The 19,700-nt window shown below is 65.2% G+C and overlaps 1 protein-coding gene and 1 long non-coding RNA gene across 20 annotated transcripts in view; one reads left to right on the top strand and one right to left on the bottom strand.

The window, feature by feature from the left end:
• Mcf2l (MCF.2 cell line derived transforming sequence like) overlaps nt 1–19,700 on the bottom strand; it is a 96,603-nt gene that overhangs the window by 65,955 nt on the left and 10,948 nt on the right. For 2 of the 19 annotated variants that reach the window (XM_040281734.2, XM_021729508.3), the window contains exon 1: nt 19,345–19,576. The exons of 13 other annotated variants lie outside the window; for them this stretch is intronic. In XM_040281734.2, the coding sequence (XP_040137668.2) occupies nt 19,345–19,435 (91 nt within the window). In that variant the 5' untranslated portion in view covers nt 19,436–19,576. Of the gene's footprint in view, nt 1–4,317; nt 4,583–5,532; nt 5,557–14,847; nt 14,995–19,344; nt 19,577–19,700 lie in introns of those variants that run through there. 4 more of the 19 variants (XM_078016356.1, XM_078016359.1, XM_078016358.1 and 1 more) reach the window with 4 other exon arrangements.
• Nucleotides 6,343–8,200, top strand: LOC144365232 (uncharacterized). The gene is made up of 2 exons (XR_013423546.1): nt 6,343–7,684; nt 7,844–8,200. It is a non-coding gene; the product is annotated as an uncharacterized LOC144365232 (long non-coding RNA).

Raw genomic sequence — 19,700 nt, 5'->3', positions numbered from 1 at the left:
CTATTCCTCCACGTCTGTGCACAGGTCATCTCGACTGCTCGTCTGCTGATGGACGCGCAGGCCAATTCTGTTTCGGGCCGTGCAGGCCTCCTGCTCTCCCTCGGCAGGTGGCTCCAGTCCCTCTGGGGTAGAGCCCGATTCTCACGCCGGCTTCTTTTTGGTTCTTTTAGGAGCCTCACGCTGTTTTCGGGGTGGCTGTGCTGGCTCACATTCCCACCAGCGTTTGTGAGGGATTCCTTCTCCCCCAAAACCGATCTCACGGAGACCAGAGGAAATGGGCACAAGCCTGACCCGAGGGATTCCCGTGGCCATGGCGCTGGGCTCCGTGTGGGCGTCACCGCCCAGATGTCTCAGGGCGCAGAAGCTGGAGGCAAGCAGGGAGGGTCTTGCCACACCCTCCGAGGGGGACCTGGTTCCTCTCCAGGGCCTCTTCACCTGCACCGGGGGCCAGAGCTCCCGCCTCGTGGGACAAGGTGCCATTTCTGAGCCGGCCGCGGCCTTAGTGTTCCGGCAGCAGGTGGCTGAGGGAGGCCGCCAGGCACACAGGTGGCCAGGACCCAGTGAAACAGGAGGCTGCGCCGTGGCCCTCACTGAGGAGGCCGGGGGTGGTGCTGCCGGCCAGCAGGTCTTGCCAGGAAGTGGACTCAGGTGGCCGTGGGAGCAGATTCGAGGGCGCGTCACCGGGCCCCGCTGCCGAGACCCAGAGCTGCGCTCCCTCCCTCCTCGGGAAGACCCCAGAGCGAGGCCGAGCCCACCAAGGTTCCACGAGGCCACCAGCAGACAGGTGCGCAGGCGGCCAGCCAGTGTCCTCACCTGCTCTGGTTCTTTCTGCTGAGGCCCTCGAGCCTCAGAGAACTGGCCACTCTGTGGGCCCTGCTGCTTAGCAACACCGAGTCCCAGGTCTCCGCAGGCAGAGCCCCCCTGGGTGTGCTGGCTGGTGCTTCACCCACGGGGCCGGACCCTGCCCACGGGCCTCGCCTCTGCCTGCTGTGGGTGGGCGGGTCCTGGGCGAGGACGCAGAAGCAGGGCCAGGCACTCATCTCCCAGCCGAGGCACCCTGCCCAAGGTGGAGGCCGCCCGAGAACTTCTGTGCTCACCTGGCCAGACTTGTCCCAGGGGACGAGAGCTGAATGGCCAGGCCGAGGGAAAATGGGCCACAGAAGCAGGCCAGCCCGAGGATGGTCTCAGGTGGCTGGAGGGGAGGCGGGAGGTGGCAGCAGCACTGTCGCCACCTCCATCCCCAGAACACAGGACTCTCCCTTCAGAAGCTCAGAGGACGCGGCTGCCCTTACAGTAAACATCAGCCCTGGTCAGAGGGCCTGGCCGCGGGTCTTCTGTGCCATGAGCAGTGGTCAGAAAGGGGGACGCACCTGTGGGGTGCCTCGGGCCAGGCCCAGGGGGCTCAGCTCCCAGCAGCCCCAGCCTCGTTGCTGCAGTCCCCAAGGCTGCCCCGGACTTCTGCATGCTGTGCTCCAACGACGCATGGAGCAGGCAGGATGGCACACACCACACGCCACACACCACACACTCACACACGCCACAGACTCACACACGCCACATGCCACACGCACACAGGCCACATGCCACACACCATACGCACATGCCACACGTACACACACCACGCATCACACATGCCACACACACCACGCATGCCACATGTACCACACACGCCAAACACACCACACAGGCTACACGCACCATACAGCCACACGCACACACGCCACACACACACGCCACATGCACACATGCCACATGCCACAGCCACACACATGCCACACACCACACACTACACACACACTCACATATCACACACTCACAGATGCCACATGCACACATGCCACACACCATACACACATGCCACATGTACACACACCATGCATCACACATGCCACACGCACCACGCATGCCACATGCACCACACACACCACACAGGCCACACGCACACACAACACAGGACACATGCTATATGCCACACGCCACAGCCACAGACGTGCACACGTCACACACGTGCACACATGTTTACTCACACACACCCCGAAGGAGCCCTCGATGTTGGGGAGCGGAGCTATTTTGATGGTTTTAGCTTCTCTAATCCAGTCTGAACTGGATTTTACGTGTGAACGTAAAAACCAAAGAACTCTCTGGGCCCGGGAGGTGCCACGGGAAAGTCCAACAGTGGCCAAGTCCACCTGTCCAGAGGCAGAGTGTGGCCGGCAGACGTGTGCCAAGCTGCCCGGGCTCTGGAAGAAGCTCGACTGGCCAGGCCAGAGGGGGCTCCCTGCACCGTCCAGGCGCCTTGCAGGAGCCCGAGGGCCCTGCACCCTCCTGCCTTGGGAGGGGAACACACGAGACCTGCACATACCTGAGGACGGTGGGTCAGCTCCAGACACCAAGCCACAGCCCACAGCGCGGGGAGCAGGAGGAGCTCCAGAGGCAGAGGGACGAGGGACAGGACGGTTCAGGCATGGACGGTGCTCGCGGTGTGAGCTGGGCAGAGCAGGCCAGCCAGCCAGAGCCACCAGTGTGTGTGCAAGACAGGGGCCAGAGAGGGACGGAGAGACGGAGGCAGATGGAGACGGAGGGACTGAGAAGGGGGCAGAGTCATGGAGAGAGACACAGAGAGATGCAGACAGAGAGGCAGAGAAGGGCGGGGCGGGCAAGGCTGGCCCTCCCAGGACCTGGCGAATGGGGCCCACGCAGGAGGAGGTGACCCCGGGCCACACACCACACACATCACACGTGTGTGCCATTCTGGAACCTGCCACCCTGAGCAGCCTGGGGGCACAGATGTGGATCTGGGGCCCATGGGTCCCCGACACACGCTCTTGTCCAGCGCATGTGCTCCAGGCCAGCTCCGGCTTCGGGCCAGCCTCAGGACTTTCCCAGTCTGCCTGGCCACCCACCTTGCCCCCCGGTGTGCCCAGCAGGCTGGGTGAGTGACATGGGCAGGGCCCTGCACTCCCGGGGAAGTGCCCACTCAGAGGGAGGCACCTCCTGTGCACACCACCAGCAGCTGGTCTTCGTGAGTCCAGCAGGAACCTTTGGGGGCAGGAGAGCCATCAGAACCCAGGGTGCCACGAGACACCAGGCCACGTCCAGGAACCCAAACTCACACCAGGTAGGGAAGCTCCTGGCCGCACAGAGTCCCGCCCACTGCCCTGCCACCAGGCGTGGGTCGCCTGTGCTGCAGACGCCTCTGGCCCAACAGCCTCGCCCCGCGGCGGCCTGGTTCCTACGCCCGGGAGCACTGTGCAGGGTGGGAGGAAGCCCTCCCGTGGGGTCCTGTGACCCCGCTTTGGCCAGCTGGCTTTCTCCTCAGACCTGAGCGCTGCGCCCTGAGTTGGACCATGAGTGGCTGAGAGACCCACGCTCTGCTCCCGCCTGCTGGGGACGTCCCTGAAACCGGCCACTTTCCACACAGTGGCTTTGTGTTAAAATCTGAGACTTTTATGTTGGTGGGTTGTCACTAATAGCTGAGGTCCGGTCCATTAGAATTCAAGAAGTACTTTCTGAAAGCTGCATCGGCCCTGGACAGCATGCCCATCGGAAAGTGTGATTGCCACAGATTGCTTCAGAACCAGTGTCCTTCCCTTCTCGGGACTGCATGACCCCAGGCCATTCCTCTCCCATGCCCTCACTCCCTCTTGTCCAGCCGGGCAGCTCTGCTCACGCCTCCTGGACCCTCATTCTCTTAGCTGCAAAGCCCACGTCACAATGGGCCAGTGTCCATCTCACAAGCACCGCCCTCTGGCCAAACAAGCCCCGACACGAGACCACAGACCCCCAGGACACGGTCAGCTCGCCGTGGCTCTAGCCATCTAGTCCTGAGTCCCACTGCCCCAGCATCGAGGAGCCAGCCATGGGACAGCCAGCGCCGTCACTGTCCCTGCGAGGGGGGGCGTGGCAGCCCTCGGCCCCGGGCCCTGAGGCCGCCCGTCAGTGCCAGCGCAGCCCATCTACACTAGAGGACCCAGGACAAAGGGGCCCAAGGCGAGTTTATTTCCAGTCTCTGAGAGGCAGCGGGCGCCGGCATCTCCATTCCAGGGGCACGCCAGGGAGGGACGGGCAGCGCCGCCCAGACCCCTCACCCAAGGAGACGCCGCCTCCACCCCCCCGCCAGCATCTCCCGCCCGGCCTGAGGCTCCTGATCCATGTTGGCGTGGGAGCGCCTGGCACGCCCTCCTGAACCGGGGCAGGGGGAGCGGCTCTGTCAGCAGGGCCCCAGCACCAGAACGTCACCACCTGGCCTCCTCCCAGGCACACCGTCTCGCGACACCCACCACAGCCCCCACCCACAAACCGCGGAGCCAGGCACACCTGTGCTGGTCTTCAGCACGAGCCACAGGGCCGTGATATCCCGAGACAGCAGGGAGACCAGACTTAAGGTCATTCCGTCACCTCCGTGCCGGTCAGGAGACTGAGACCTGCTTCCCAGGAGGTCCGACTGGGGCGCACCGAGGAGAACGGCGGAGCAGGGGCGCGCGCCTCCCTGGGCTGCTGTGCCGGGCTGGCCTCTGTGGGCCACGGGCTGCTCCTCCTGGCCTCAGATGCGATGTCCCTGACTAAGGAGCCGGAGCATCGGCTCATTTACCCGGCTGTGCAGACTTAACCCTGGAAACCCTGAGCCCCAGCCCTGCTGGCAGCCGCTCGGCTCCTGGTTGCCTGTCTGGACCCTCCCTGCAGGGGCCCCACACTCAGGCAGGTCCTCCACCAGACGTTCTGGGACCCCAGCCGCCGAAGCCCCGCCTCCACCAGGTCCAGAGGGGACACCTGAGGGACGCTGATACACAGCGGGGCTGGGCTTCTGCCCAGTGACGCCCACAGGAGGCCGCCAGCGGGAGCCCCGTGGGCAGCTGCTCTGCTCTTGTCCAGCTGTCCACAGGAAGAGCCTGGAATAGCTCTGAGAGCCAGGGGCAGCTCCGGGCAGCCAGACGCCCGAGGAGGGAAGACCACAGGAGAAGGGCCAGTGACCACGAGATGGGGACCTCGACCAGGAAGGGCTCGCGGCCACCTCGGGGACCAGGCAGCCCTCCAGGGCAGGCTTTGTTCTCAGCACCACTGGGGACTCGGGCTGCTGGCCTGAGGACCACAGGGCAGTGGAACCCAGGGCCAGGGCCCCGAGCTGGAGCCCTGGAAGAGGGCGTGGCCAGTGTGGGGGTCTGCTCTGGGTTTCTGTGGGGCTGTCTGCTGTCCCCCAACTCCCACCACCCTCGTGTGTGCTGGGGTTCCTCCCCGACGCCTCCCTCCGGGACCCAGTGGTCAGCACAGGCTGTGTGGTCAGGCCTGGCCCATGTCCTCTCTGTAAGCCCAGCAGGTGACAACTTCCTCAGGCTCCTGGGCCTCCAGCCCCTGCAGCCTGCGGCGGCCTTGGGCCCCCGGCCCACCTCTAGTGGTGAGACGGTGGACAGTGAGGCCAGGGGAAGGCCCACAGCTTCCCAGGCCCCTGCCTGCATGGACGGCCACTGAGGCCCCTCCTGGGGGACGGCTGCAGGCGGACTGAGAGGTGCAGAAGGGAGACCTTGGGTCTCTCACCTGCTCCTGGTCAAGGCCTCCCTTCACGCCCAGCACTGTGGAGCCGGACCCCTGGGCCTCAGGCCGCCTCCGCCTCGGCCTGCTCCCCCACAGCACCGCCACACGGCGCCCTCCCCCAGAGCCTCCCCTCTGGCCGCCAACCTGCCACCTGCTGAGGCGGGCGGAGCCATGAACTGGCCCTGGCAGGTCCTGGCTGAGGAAAGCGGAGCTGTGCACTGGCCCTGGCAGGTCCTGGCTGAGGAAAGCTGGGGCTCTCCCTGCTCCTGCCTCCTGCCCCTCAGAGCAGCCCCTGAACTCCAGCCAGGCTGTGGCCAGGGCCCCTTACCTGGGGCTGGGGACACGGCCACCTGTGCTCTGGCCACCCGCCCCTTCCCACTGCTCCGATCCTGGCTCCTGCTGGGCCCCCACTGGGGGAAGCCTTGACCTTCAACAGCTCCTCCTCCCCCTCACAGGGGACTAGCCACTGGGACTAGCCACTGGGGACACCTCAGCAGACCCAGGTGCCCCAGGTGGCAGACGAGCCCGTCATGGCCGAGCAGGCACCCACTTCACGCCCGGCTGGTGGGGTCCCCAAACTCACGCCCGGCTCATGGGGTTCCCCCAAACTCACGCCCGGCTCGTGGGGTCCCCCAAACTCACGCCCGGCTCGTGGGGTTCCCCAAACTCACGCCCGGCTTGTGGGGTTCCCCAAACTCACGCCCGGCTTGTGGGGTTCCCCAAACTCACGCCCGGTTCGTGGGGTTCCCCCAAACTCACGCCTGGCTCGTGGGGTCCCCCAAACTCACGCCCGGCTTGTGGGGTCCCCCCAAACTCACGCCCGGCTCATGGGGTTCCCCCAAACTCACGCCCGGCTCGTGGGGTCCCCCAAACTCACGCCCGGCTCGTGGGGTTCCCCAAACTCACGCCCGGCTTGTGGGGTTCCCCAAACTCACGCCCGGCTCGTGGGGTTCCCCCAAACTCACACCAAACCCAGATGCTTGTGGGGCCAGGGCACACCTGCCCCAAATGCCTGCGCACTGAGACATGCTCCAGGTCAGTGAAGGCCACCTGCCATGGAAGCCACCGAAGGCCAGGTCTCCTGCCCCTGCGGACCCTGCCAGTGAATGGTACAGGCCTGGAGGGACAGAGAGGTGGAGAGGGGTGGCCCCGCGCTCCTCCTTGGCCCTCCGACGCTCGGTGAAGTGTCTGGGTGGCACGTGGCCACACAGGACTTGCACCCAAGTCAGCACCACTTGGGCAGCAGCCACGTGTCCAGGGCTGCCCAGGACGCATCCTCCCACACCCTGGGGAAGGGGCTCCCCCGGGCTCACTGCAGCAGGCCATGGCTTGGCCCCTGAGGACGCGCAGCCTGGTGGGACCTGGACCCTAGCGCGTGCGGTTAGGAAGGGGCACCCCAGCCTCACTCAGCACTGTGTGGTGAGCGGAGCAAAGGGCAGGGCCTCCTGGGAAGGCCGCTGGGCCAGGCACCAGCTCAGGGGCTCCTGTCCACACGGTGCTGGAGGAAGAGGCCTGGGGCAGGACGGCACTCCCTCGGTCCCCAACCAAGTCCTGACCCTATGGGACAGTGGAGCCTGCGTTGGGCACAGCCTAGGGAATAGCTGGCCGGGGCCAACAGGGCCTGGGTCAAGGTCCTCTCCCGCCCAGCTGCAGCCCACCAGCAGAGGTCAGAGCCACTTTCCTCAAAGACTGGGCAGCGCCCCAGACGTCGCCTCAGGTCCCCTCCCACAGGACGCACGTGCACTCTGGGGCACGTGACAGGAGCCCAGGTCTGGACCCCTCGGCTGAGCCTGAATCATGCTCTGGTCCAGCCAGAAAGCCACCTGTGTGAGGCCCTCTCCAGGCGGGAAGCGGAGCGGGTGCCCACGTCCAGCCCTTTGGACCTTGAAGCAGCCGTTCTCTGTGGCTCCCAGAGCACCCAGTGCAGTGGAAAGGAAAGTCCAGTCGTGAAGGGTCACGGAGAGGCCAGACCAGGCAGTGCCGACGGCCCCTGCGACACGGCCCCCCGCCAGCTAAAGGCCTGGAGCGGAGTGCACGTTCTCCCCCAGGACTCTCCTGCCCAGGCTGGCCATCGCATTGAGGAGGTACAGCAGTGCTGGTCGGATGCACCCCATGGAGCAGAGTCCCAGTGTCACATTCAAACACCAAGACCCAGGTATCCCAAAGGCGGTGGGAGTGGGTCAGCCCAGAAGGGCTGGGCGTGCCTGTCCAGTGCTGGATTTGCTCCAGCATGGCCGCACCTGACCTCCAGGTGAGGCCCCGAGGCCCTCCGTGCTTACTGTGGGGTCACAGCTGACGTCACACTTGTCTACAGGGACAAGGAAAAGCTGCCTGCATTCCAGTGGGACCTGGGGTCCTAGAGGGCCAGCCCTGATCCAGCTGGAACAGTGGCCCACTCCCCACACAGGTGCGAGGCCCACGCTGCCGATACACTGCCAGGGCCCTGCCGGCGCCAGGAGCACACGCCGACACAGGGCCCTGTCCCGAGGAACACCATGTCTGGAGCCACCTCCAAGTGTCCCTTCACTCAGGCCAAGCCGACCCAGGCTCGGGAAGGATGCTCAAGCCGACCTCCCGGTCAGGCTCCCCCTGCCCAGCCTGCCCAGCCCTGCTCTCACCCCCACTCTCCCGGCTCTGAGCCCATCTGGGAACACGCCGAGGTTTTACTGTAGCTTTGATGCTTTTCCGGGGTTTTATGCACTTGGGTTTTGCGTCCTGATCTCAGCACTGGGGTCTCGCCTCCTGGGACTGAGGGACTGAGGGCAGCCGCGCAGGAGCTGGTCTGCTCGGTGATTGGTTCGGCCTCCTTTGTACCTGTGTGTCTCAGTGTCAGTGACGGGACCACAGGCACGGAGAGTGCCACAGCACTGTGCTGACGGCAGGCCCTGGGCCTCCGTGAGGTGCAGCTCGACAAGGCCAGGATGCCGGCCTCCCACAGGCCACAGAAGGCATGCCAGCCACCGGAGCCAGCAGGCCAGCGCCTCACCGCCTGGAGGAGATAAACAGGAAGACCCTCCTTGCCTGACGAGGACACCAGACACTCAAGCCCAGATACGATCGCTCTGAACAATGAGCGTCCCTTCCCCGGCACCCTGGGGCGGCCGGGGGGGTGTGGGGTGGGGGGGGAGGGGCGGGGGCCCATTGTCCAGCAGGCCCTGGACAGCCGGTCACTTCCCTGCCCCAGCGGTGGCAGAAGCAAAGGCCCTAGTGGTCCTGCAAACATGTGACAGACAACAGGGAGGTCACGGGCCAGTGCCAACCACAGGGGCCTAGCTGTGTCGCCGGTGGCCAATCACTCACAGCCCCATCCACCCGGCTGGGTGAGGGCAGCGCAGAGAGCAAACACAGGTGGGACCAAGGCAGATAAAAGGCCACAGCAGGGGACACACGGGTGTGGCCGCATCTGGCTGCTTCCAGCACCTCAGTGCCCATGTGGGCAGTGAGGGTGGTCGAGGTCAGTGGTGCCCCCACTCTGGCTGTCCAGAGAGTCCTGGGGCAGCACTGGGTTCCCTGCCCACCTCCTCACAGACCCGAGAGCTCAGAGGCAGAGCCCACTGCCTGGACACAGGGGTGTTAGGCTCCCTGTGGCAATTCTGCGTCCCGGGGGAAACGGGGAGGCCCCTGGCCCAGGTCGCCCCCCGCTACGAGGCGCAGGATAAGATGCTCCAAAGCCCCTGCCCGGCTCCCAGCTGTGCCTGCTCGGGAGGGGCAGCGCGGCACACCCACTGGCCAGGAGTGGCCCTGGCAGTCACACGTGGGCGGAGAACGCCTTCTCCGTGTCCCGGCCGGGCCCAGGGTGTGCCTGACGGCGGTGGGGTTTCGTGGGGGTGGCAGAAGACAGAAAGCAGCTCAGCACTCCGGGAGAGGTGGCCGGGCCCTGCAGGCAGACACCACAGCCCCTGTCTGTGGCCACGTGGGCGGGTGCGTCCTGCCACGGGCCCTGAGACCCACATCCAGGGGAGAAGAGTCGGGTGGACGAGGGTGACCAGGGAGCTCAGAGGGGTCCCCTGCCCTCACTGAGCTGCTTTGCCGAGGTTCCCTGTCATGGAAAGCACGGGGTCAGGTACACAGGAAACCAGGCGGGGGTCAGGTACACAGGAAACCAGGCGGGGGTCCGGCCTGCTCCCCGGGGGTCTACTCTGCTACAGGGTGTCACCGCGGGGGCTGGGCCACGTCACGTAGCTTTTCACGGTCACTCTCAGACTCCCCAGAGCCAGTGCATCTTGTTTGGAAACGTCACTCGCCTTTGTGCCCCGGAGTTGGGGATGCGTCCTGCTCGGCCAGCCCTGGGACCCAGAGTCCGGTGGCTTGGGTGGGCGGGTGTGGCCCTGCCATCTGGGCCCCTGGGAGGGACACAGAGCAGCTTGGGAAGACGGGAGCACAGATCAGGGTAGGACCAACTGGCACCGGGTGGACACGTGCCTGGAGACCTTGGAGGTGCCCAGTGGCTCCTCCTGCTGACCATGGGGGGCCAGGCTCCGGGCACCCAGGCCTGAGGGCATCCCGCTCGGACTCCTGCTGCACCCACAGCCACAGTCCCCCCACCCAGGGGAGGAACAGGAGTCCCTGTGAGGACAGTGGAGAGCTGGGACCTTGCCTGCCCCCCGTCCTGGGGGGGGGAGAGGTCTGAGAGGACACCACAGCCCGCCCACTGCCTGGACGCTGGGTGCGGGTCTGGTGAAGACGCAGCCAACCAGCCATGGCGGCTCTTAGAGCCTGTGCTCAGGCCTCGTCTCCCTGTGGGCACCGGGGGAGGCACAGTCTGCAATCACAGCCTGACCAGGGTCAGTACTTGGGATTGAACCCAGGGTGCTCTGCCACTGAGCTACACCCCAGTCCTTTTTAACTTTCATTTCAAGACCCAGTCTTGCTAAGTTGCTGAGGCTGGCCTCAATTTGTGACCCTCCTGCCTTGGCCTCCTGCGTGGCTGGGATCGCAGGTGTGGCCACCACAGCCAGAAAAGTCAGCGCTTTTACGAGCAGAGCCGAGAAGAGCTCTCCGTGTTTCGGGGTCATCTGGCGTCCAGTGACTACAGACGCCAGACGCGGCGGACCCAGCTCAGGGGAGTGAACTGAGTTCCGAGTCCCCTCCTCTCCCACTGGAACCGACAATGTTTCATAAAAATCGGATCCAGCTGAGGGACTGCGCTCCACGTCCCTCTTCCGTGGGCCTGGCGAGCGGTCCAGCAGTCCCTCCCCAGAGCCCCACTGAGTTCCCACGTCCACCCAGGCTGCGTGGGGGGGCGTGCTCAGACTCCCTGGACAGGCCGCCGAGGGCGCCAGCCTCCGAGGGTGACCCCGCTGGCAGCGGCACGGCCCCCTGAGGGCCACCCTGGCTGGAGCACACTGGTGAGCCTGGCAAGGACAGCTCAGGGGCAGCACGCTCTCCGAGGTCAGCGGCTCCCACTGGGGACAGGCAGGGGGCACTCGTGGAAAGGGAGCGCTCTCCTGGCTCGGCCTCACACACGGCGAGATCACCAGGACCACAGAGGACTGTCCACCAGAAGCTGCTCCCCTGGACGTATCACGCTGGCCGCGAGGGTGAGAGCAGAGGTGCCAAGGCCCAGACAGGGGCAGCTCCTACAGGGGGCCACAAAGGAGAGCCTGCCCCAGCACCCGAAACAGGTCCCAAACAGCAAGAGCGGGGGACTGTAGAGTGCACCACAGTTGGCTGGGCTCCTCCGTCCGGCTGCACTCTCCCGACGGGTCCAGGGTGGGCTGCGACTTCCCAGGGGACCTCCAACACGTCATGCCATCACGCTCACAGCAATCTGCGCTTGCCTCCCAGAGAGTAAGAACTCGGCGGGGCGGTCGGGAAGGGCGTGCGCCTTCAGGAGGACACCCCAAACGTGGCCCCGCTCCAAGCGTCAGACCACGGAGGCAGGGAGCAGCGCCCAGGGGCAGCACAGAGCACACGCCCGCTCTCCTGGGCTCGCAGCGAATCTCACGCTGTGTCCCGGAAGGAAACGGGCCACTCAGGCCCTGCAGGCCAGGGGCCCGCAGGAGCCAGCAGCCATGCCCAGGAACAGGCCCGTTTACCATCGGACAGCTGCTGGGCAGCCGGGGGCAGGACACAGGCCTTCAGGATCTGCTCAGCAGCTCTCGTGGCCAGCTCCCTGCCCAGGACGGCTCCGAGTGGCAGCTGCTTAGAGAGCACCCAGCAGGGGCCTGGCCTGCAGTGGACACTGGTGCTGCCCCTCCAGGGAATGAATGAACGAGCAAAGAAAGGTGCCACTCAAGGCCTGGAAATCCTTTGTTCCCGTGGTCACTCCTAGTGGACGCAGGAGACAGCTCTGCTCCTCAACACGCTGCCATCCGTGTGCAGAGCTCACAGGACTGTCTGGGCCCAAGCCGTGGCCAGCAAGGTGCGTTCTGGGCTGATGCTGTTCAGGGGCACCTGGGGGCGTCACAGGCAGGAGCCAGCCAGCAGCACCCGGCACGGGAGGGGCCCTGGTGCTGGGTTGACTGCCCAGTCTTTCTGTCCTTGAAAAAAGATCTCGCTAGAGACACAGAAGCCTGTCCCAAAGCCGACCAGGATGCAGGCCAGAGCACAGGTCCCCTGCGGGGTTTAAGCCAGTGTGAACCAGACCTCGTAAGTCCTGCCTTAAACACTGACCCCAGGTCTGCGGGCTTGTGCTGTGGCCAGGGCAGACGTGGTTCTGCAACTGGGAACGGTGTCAGGTGGACACAGTGGAAAGGAACGTCACTGGACTCACGCTGTGTCCAGGAGAAAGCACCTGGAGCTGGCCTCCTCCTCAGCTCATGTCCCTACGGGCCACCCAGGGCCAGCTGGGGACACAGTGCGGCCACACCCACTGCCCCATGCCCAGGGAGCCCGAGGAAGGGGCACCCCTGCCCAGGATGCAGGACCCGCGTGGGCCCCCCTGCTGTCGCCCTCCTCTGCACCTCTGGGTCCAAGTGGAAGGAAGCAGGATGGCACCTGAGGCCGGCACCGCCTCTGCTGGTCACCGTGACGTCAGAGCAAACACTGCAGGATGAGAGCCTGCGGGTGGGGGAGAAGCAGCCAGGTCCACTGGGCAAACAGTGCCTGTGCCCTCGGGGCTGCCGAGTCCCCTCTGCAGGCGTCAAGGGAGCTCCCCAGAGCCGGAAGCCCGTCCACATCCTGGATGGAGGCGCCCCGCCCTCCTCTCTAGACACAGGTCCTGTGCTCAGAGTGGACCTCTGGCACCCAGCCCCACTCTTCCTCCCTGCAGAACAGGGACCTGCAGCCAGGCTCTGACCCGTCCTGCACGACCCCTAACTCTCAGCTGGGCGTTCCCATTATGGCCTCTCAGGGCAGCTGGTGGCACAGAGACCACGGCACCGCGGGCAGCACTGTGGGTGCCAGGCTGGCACACAACAGGCCCAGTCCAGCCCTGGGTGGGGGCGAGGTTGGCACAGGCAGTTAGTTCAGAGGCTGCCTCTCCTGGCTCGCCTTCGCAGCAGGAATGCCCGCGGGAGCAGGCAGGGTGGGTGGGTGGCAGCCTGGCCCCAGGACGGGTGGGGACGCCTCTCCTGCCGCAGGCCCCCTCGCTGGCCCTCCGCAGGCTGTGCACAGAGGAGCTACCTCTGGAATTCAGGGTGGACTCTGCCAGGCTGCGGGCGGGCGACTTCAGCCCCTGTGGGGCCACCGACTCGTCTTCTCACCAGCAAGTGTGTCCACCAAGTGGGGAGGGCACCTGCCTCGTGGCATTCTGTCTCCTCACTGTCACGTGAGCAGAGGGTCCCGGGGGCCAGGAGGGAGCTGGCCGTCTGTGGAAACCGAGGCCTCACGGGGACTGCCCGCCGTGGGCCTGGCCCTCACCCCCCTCTGCCCTTTCAGTTTAGAGGACAGCATTTTGGGAACACGATGAAGGACTCTGTCCAACCTGATCCAGGATGTGGCACCGAGACCCTGCGGCCCAGGCACACACCCCTGCTCCAAAGACATGCTCTGTCCCTGTCCCGACAGCAGCCACCCGGGAAGAGCAGCTCCCCGGCTGTACCGTTCCTACTGCAGTCTGCACGGGTCACACTGGTGGCCCAGGCCAGCTCAGTGACTGGGAACCTGGCCCTCAGTGTCAGGCACCCTGGGCCTCTGAAGCCCAGGCATGTCCAGAGGCCCTCCCAGGACGCTGTGTTAGAGAGCACAGGGCGCGGACCCAGCCCACAGCCGGAGAACACAGCCTGTTTCCAACAGGCACCCGAGCCCTCAGTGCTGGGCATGTCTGCCCAGTGTCCACCCCACCGAGCCGCACTCCTCAGCCTCCTGGGGAGACAGGGTTTTCAGTTTTACAGACGAGGCTCCACAACAGCTACAGGTGGGCCAGGCCTGTCCCCTTGGCCGGGGGATTGCACCAGTGAGCGCCCACCTGCACTGCCACCCTGCCCACCCTCTGTCAAGTCACCAGTCCTGGCCATGCTCTCCCTCCCCCGGTGGCACCCAGGGTCCACGTGCCCGAGCCTGCCCTGTGCCATGCTCTCTGGCTGAGAGGCTGCTGCCCTAGGGGCCTGCCATGACCGTCCACGGCACTGCTGTGTCTTAAACAGCATCACTGTCCTTCCTGGGGGGCAGCAGAGCGTGGGCCCTGCGCAGGTGCCATGCTGGGGAGGACCAGGTGTGGTCAGCTGCACGAGCTTCTCCTGCAGACCGCCAAGCTCCGAATCTGGACAAGGATCAGAACTGCTGAGCCAGGCAGAGTGGACGACGTCCATGCAGGCCCCCGTCTCCCTCCCAAGACCCCCACCTCCAACTGCCACGTCCCTGCGGGAGACGCCTGCTCCACACTGGATATTCTGGGTTCAAGACTGAGGGGACTCAGCCTGTGCCCTGCAGGGAACTCAGGGGCCTGTGGCAGGTGGCTCCTGGGGATCAATGCTCCCCGGGGAGCCCAGTCCAAAGCGGCTTTGTGCCACTTGACCCAATTGCAGGCAGCAGCTGGGCTTCAAGCAAGTCACCTTGTCAAGGGGACAATTAATACCATGCAGCTGGTGGCTCTGCTCCGTCTCTTACGTCTCAGAGTGGCCTTGTTATGTCAGCACCCTCAGGCTCTGAGGGCCAGGCACTGCTAAGCCCTTATCTGACATGCGGGGACACCCACAGGCCAGGCAGGGGACACTATTTGCTTTTGATAAACCATGACATGAATTAAATCAAATGTGGGTACAAGTTCATTAGCTGCCAGTCCCTGTTCCTGAGCCACGGCAGCTCTGGAGGGAAAGACGGCATGGGACCTCACCTAGTCGGAGCAACTGCATGCTCACCAGCAGCTGCCACCTCACCAGGCAGCACACCCTACCCGTGACCCACGAGTGGCCCCCAGGTGACCACGGGACTCACCCTCAGCCACAGAACACAGCCAGGAGCACCACTCGGAATAGAGGTAGTAGCTTTTCATTTCTGCCACAGAGATGTGCACCACCCGTCTGCCTGCCATGGCCGCTCTGGCCTGCTCCCAGGCTTCCGCCGGGCGCCAGGAGCTCCCCATCTGGACTATGCCCTGCAGCCTCAGGAGGAACAACCGGGTTTCTGCTTTCACTGCAGCCCAACCAGGATGGAGCACTCGAAGGTGATTGCTCTCCAAAGACCAACGGGCTCGCTCCCCACCTGTATTTACCCATGGACACCGGCTGGACACGTGCCTGTGGGTGACTTCAGGAAAAGGGACAATCGAGCCATTCTCAGTGGCTCAAGGCACAGGACACCGCAGGGGACGCTTCCCTTAGCCTTGAGGCAGGTGGAGGAAGATGGACGTGGTGCCCCACACCACCAGGCGGGCCCCTGGGCAGCTTCACCTGTCGGACGTCAGGAGCAGGTTGCTGGCCGGGGCTGCCTCCACCTGGTAAAGCACCACCCAGGGTTGGAGCCATGTTTGTGCCACGGGGCAGCGAGGCAGAGATGGGAGGTCCACACCCGACCCCACCCTCTCCAGCTGTTCCACAGAGATCCGTGGCGTGAGGAATGCACTGCCCAGAGTGGACATAAGGCCCAGGGCACCCTGCTCGTCCACCCCCACTTGGTCTAAATCTCAGGCACAGTTGGCAGCATCGGGTCAGTGGATGTAAGGACAGTTGAAGTCTGACCTTCTCCTGCCCAGCAGTGGAGGCAGGGAGGACCGCTGAACCCAAACCAGAGTCACTCTGTTAATTAATCTGGCTCTGTTTAAAACGGCGTGTGTTGACCTTAGAAAGGGAATTTCTAAGCAGTAAACACAACAGCGTTTCCTGCCTCCATGCTGCAGAGCAAGCAGAGCACAGGGGGTTTCCTTCCCCGTGGGAGCGGGGCCCCTGGTAGGCTCGGCTGTTTCTGAGCGGGCCGGGGCATGTGCAGAGCGGAGGCTGACAGAGTGGCAGCCTCAGGAGGCACCAATGATCCACTCTGGCAGCCAAGAAGGTTCAGCCTTTCAGCCATACCACGCCCGGGCACATCTGCCGACAGTGCTGCCATCCCAGTGTGCTGTTTTCCATGCTCGACCAAGGACACTGGCCTCGCTGACCAGCAGAGGCCTGTCAATGGAGAAAGAGGCCAGCTGGGGCAGGACACCCAGGGGTGCGCAGGAAGGAGCCAGGTCAACAGTGTCTCAGGAATAGGTGGAAGTCACACAGTAGGTGGACTCGGGGCAGTGCCAGGCCCGACCCCAGGCTGCAGGCACGTCCTCTCAGGGCCACGAGGTACCTCCACCTGCCCTGCACCTGCAGCAGGCTGCTGCCCACCTGAACTGCCCTCCACCTGCCCTGCACCTGCAGCAGGCTGCTGCCCACCTGAACTGCCTTCCACCTGCCCTGCACCTGCACTGAGCTGTCCCCTACCCCGAGTGGCAGAGACAAACCTTTGGCCATCTGAGTCTCCAGGGCCCCAAGAGGTGAGCTGCAGCCTGGCCAGCCCTCAGGCCTGGGTCCTCCCGTGCTCTGAGGCTGCTCAGACCCTCCCTTCTCTCCAGACATGGTGCACTCCCTGAAGGAGGAGGCCAAGCCTGGGAGCGCCTCCCAGCTGCCCCTGCTGCACCCCAGCTGGGCCCCTGCTCCTGCGCCCTCCCGATTCCTAGTGGACACAGCTGCCCTGGCCACTTCCACAGGACTCCCCACACTCCCTCCAATAGTTGCATGTTGAGGCCCATAAAAAAACAGTCTCTGACCCCTAGGCCACCAAACAGTCCTGGCCAGCGGCTGGGGAAGGTCAGGGGTGCCCTCTACTCACCACTCCTCCCCTCCGGGCCTCCCCACAAGACTTTGGGACTGCTCCTCACAGAGGGACCACACCTCCCTGCTGGGGCCAAGGGTGCTGCTCAGCCTGCCAGGACACACTGGCCCGCCAGAGGCCTGCCCCGGGTCCCCTCACAGACAGGGCCTCGTGGCTCTGTTCAGCTCCGCCCCTCAGGGCCAGAAGCTGTGGGCCCTTCTGTGGCCTAGAAGCTGAGGTACCACATGCCCTCAGAAGTGGCATCTGTGACCTCCTGGGGTCCAGGTTCCCCGCCCAGCTGAGCTCACCTCCTCCCAGGGACAACTTCCTCAGGGCCTGGCCCAGGCCAGCACCTGGGCAGGATGCCCACCCGCAGCCGCTCCCTCCAGACCTCCTGAGCCTGACAACACAGAAGGCAAGAACTGAAGGTATCACGTCCCTGCAGGGGGACAGGCCACCAGGTCCCTGCAGGGGACAGGCCGAGGGGCCCACACACGGGCCACCAGGTCCCTGCAGGGGACAGGCAGAGGGGCCCACAGACAGCCCACCAGGTCCCTACAGGGGGACAAGCCAAGGGGCCCACACATGGGCCACCAAGTCCCTACGGGGGGACAGGCACAGGGGTCTCACACGCAGGCCACCAAGTCCCTGTGGGGGATGGACCCAGGGGCCCCACAGATGGGCTCCAATTTCTTGGACATCAATGCTGGGCGGGCAGCGCTGAACTGCAGCCTGCAGTGTGGCCCCACCAGGAGACAGGCAGCCCCACCCGGCACCTGGGGGGTGGCCCTCCAGGGCCTGCTGGAGACACAAGCCCCAGCCCGCCCAGGGCTGTGAGCAGAGACCCGCACCCACTCCCGGGGTTGGGACCGGGAATGGAAGACACACTTCTTTACGCATCTCTGCAATCTCTGGACAGACCCTCACCAGTGTGGACACCGGCCAAGGACAGGGTGCAGAGCTAGTGTCTGGAGCGAGACTCTGGGGTCACCAGGAACAGCAGAACTCAGAGGAAGAGTCACCTGCCCCTCAACCTCCCATGGAGCAGGCTGAGCTCTCGTGGGGGACAAGTGGGGCCACTGCACAGCAGCGAGTCCTGGGGGATCCTTTCATGGGGACACATCTGGTCCTCCTCCTGGAGCCCCTCCCTGGTGTGGTCGAGGGCCTAGGGTTCGGCCTGGAGAGGAGAGAGTGGCACCGCTGGGCACCTGGCTGTGCCGGCAGGCGCTGGGTTCGCCTGGCCCCCGCTGTACCCAGGAGCTGTGTTCGGGTGTGGGGGCCTGGCATCTTGGCCCAGAGCTCAGCTCAGCCTGACCAGCAGGCAATGTCCTCCGTGGCCTAGATACCGTCTGGAGGGGGAAGGGAGAGGCAGGGGCGAGGTCTGCCCCACTGTGCCCCTCTGGGGGGGCATCAGGCATTCCTGGCCACCCCTCAGCTCTGTCACTCCAGCATGGCTGCCTCCCGTGCACCCTCAGACGGCAGTCAGAGCCCAGCGGCTGCCTGGCCCTCTCTTCCTGAGTCCACGGTCAAGGGCAGGTGTGCAGGGGACAGATCCCACTGGTACCTAAGGACGGAGTGTGCCGAGGGCAGAAGCTGCATCCACAGGCCTGGGCTGCCCTTCGTTCCCAGGTCCCTGGGGAGACGCTGCGCCCACCAGCAGCAGCAGACACCCAGGCAGCAGCTCTCTCCAGCCCCACTGCCGTGTCCTCGCTCCCTGGGCAGTCAATCCGTACACATGATTCTGAGACGGGGGGAATTCCCATGCTCTGCTCCAAGAGAGCCGGCGGGCAGGAGGGCAGCTGTGGGGGAGACCGTGCACCCAGGACCCACTGCCCAAGGCTCTGCCCACCCTCCTGCCCAACTCCCCCTCTGGCCTAGCGTCCCCCTCATAGTTCCCCACACGGCCTCCTCTCCTGGAGCAGCCAGCAGGAGAGCCGGGTCCTCAGGATGGGGACCAAAGCAGACCCAGGGTGCGCCCAACAAACCTGCACCACCGCCGGCTCTCAGCCACACCCACAGGTCACCACTGGACCCCAGGCCGGCTCTCAGCCACACCCACAGGTCACCACTGGACCCCAGGCCGGCTCTCAGCCACACCCACAGGTCACCACTGGACCCCAGGCCGGCTCTCAGCCACACCCACAGGTCACCACTGGACCCCAGGCCGGCTCTCAGCCACACCCACAGGTCACCACTGGACCCCAGGCCGGCTCTCAGCCACACCCACAGGTCACCACTGGACCCCAGGCCGGCTCTCAGCCACACCCACAGGTCACCACTGGACCCCAGGCCGGCTCTCAGCCACACCCACAGGTCACCACTGGACCCCAGGCCGGCTCTCAGCCACACCCACAGGTCACCACTGGACCCCAGGCCGGCTCTCAGCCACACCCACAGGTCACCACTGGACCCCAGGCCGGCTCTCAGCCACACCCACAGGTCACCACTGGACCCCAGGCCGGCTCTCAGCCACACCCACAGGTCACCACTGGACCCCAGGCTGGCTCTCAGCCACACCCACAGGTCACCCCCGGTTCGTACAAGAGTCCTCACAGCAGCTCAGAGTTTTCCAATGTGAAAGAAATACCACAGGGCGGCACCTGCCCCAGGGGACACCAGTCCTGTCCCCATGTCCCCATGCCATCCCTCCCATCTCACCTGGCTTTGGGTGCCCCGGGGCTCCCCGGCGCTTCCTGGGCAGTGACCAGAAGCGGCGCATGGGCCCCCGCGAGGCCCCTTTCTCAGCCATGTTGCTTCGCTCACAAGGGTCTCTGATTCAGAGACAGAGGCCAGTCCAACCTTGGGGTCAGGGTGGCCGCGGCCAAGTGCGCCTCGCAGTCTCCACCACTTTCAGGTCTCCACAGGGCAGCCGGAGGCCGTGCAGGCGCCAGCAGCCTGCAGGAGGCTCTCGGTGCTGAGTGGCCACGCTCCGGGAGACCTCGGGCTGTCCCAAGCCACCTCCTGGGCTCTGGACTTCCTATCCTCAGGCACCTGCGGTCCTCCTGCAGCCTGTC

Source organism: Ictidomys tridecemlineatus, chromosome 6, assembly GCF_052094955.1.
Source record: "Ictidomys tridecemlineatus isolate mIctTri1 chromosome 6, mIctTri1.hap1, whole genome shotgun sequence".
Lineage (NCBI taxonomy): Eukaryota > Metazoa > Chordata > Mammalia > Rodentia > Sciuridae > Ictidomys > Ictidomys tridecemlineatus.
Note: the sequence above shows the minus strand (reverse complement) of the source record. Positions and strands in the feature narration are given on the sequence as shown.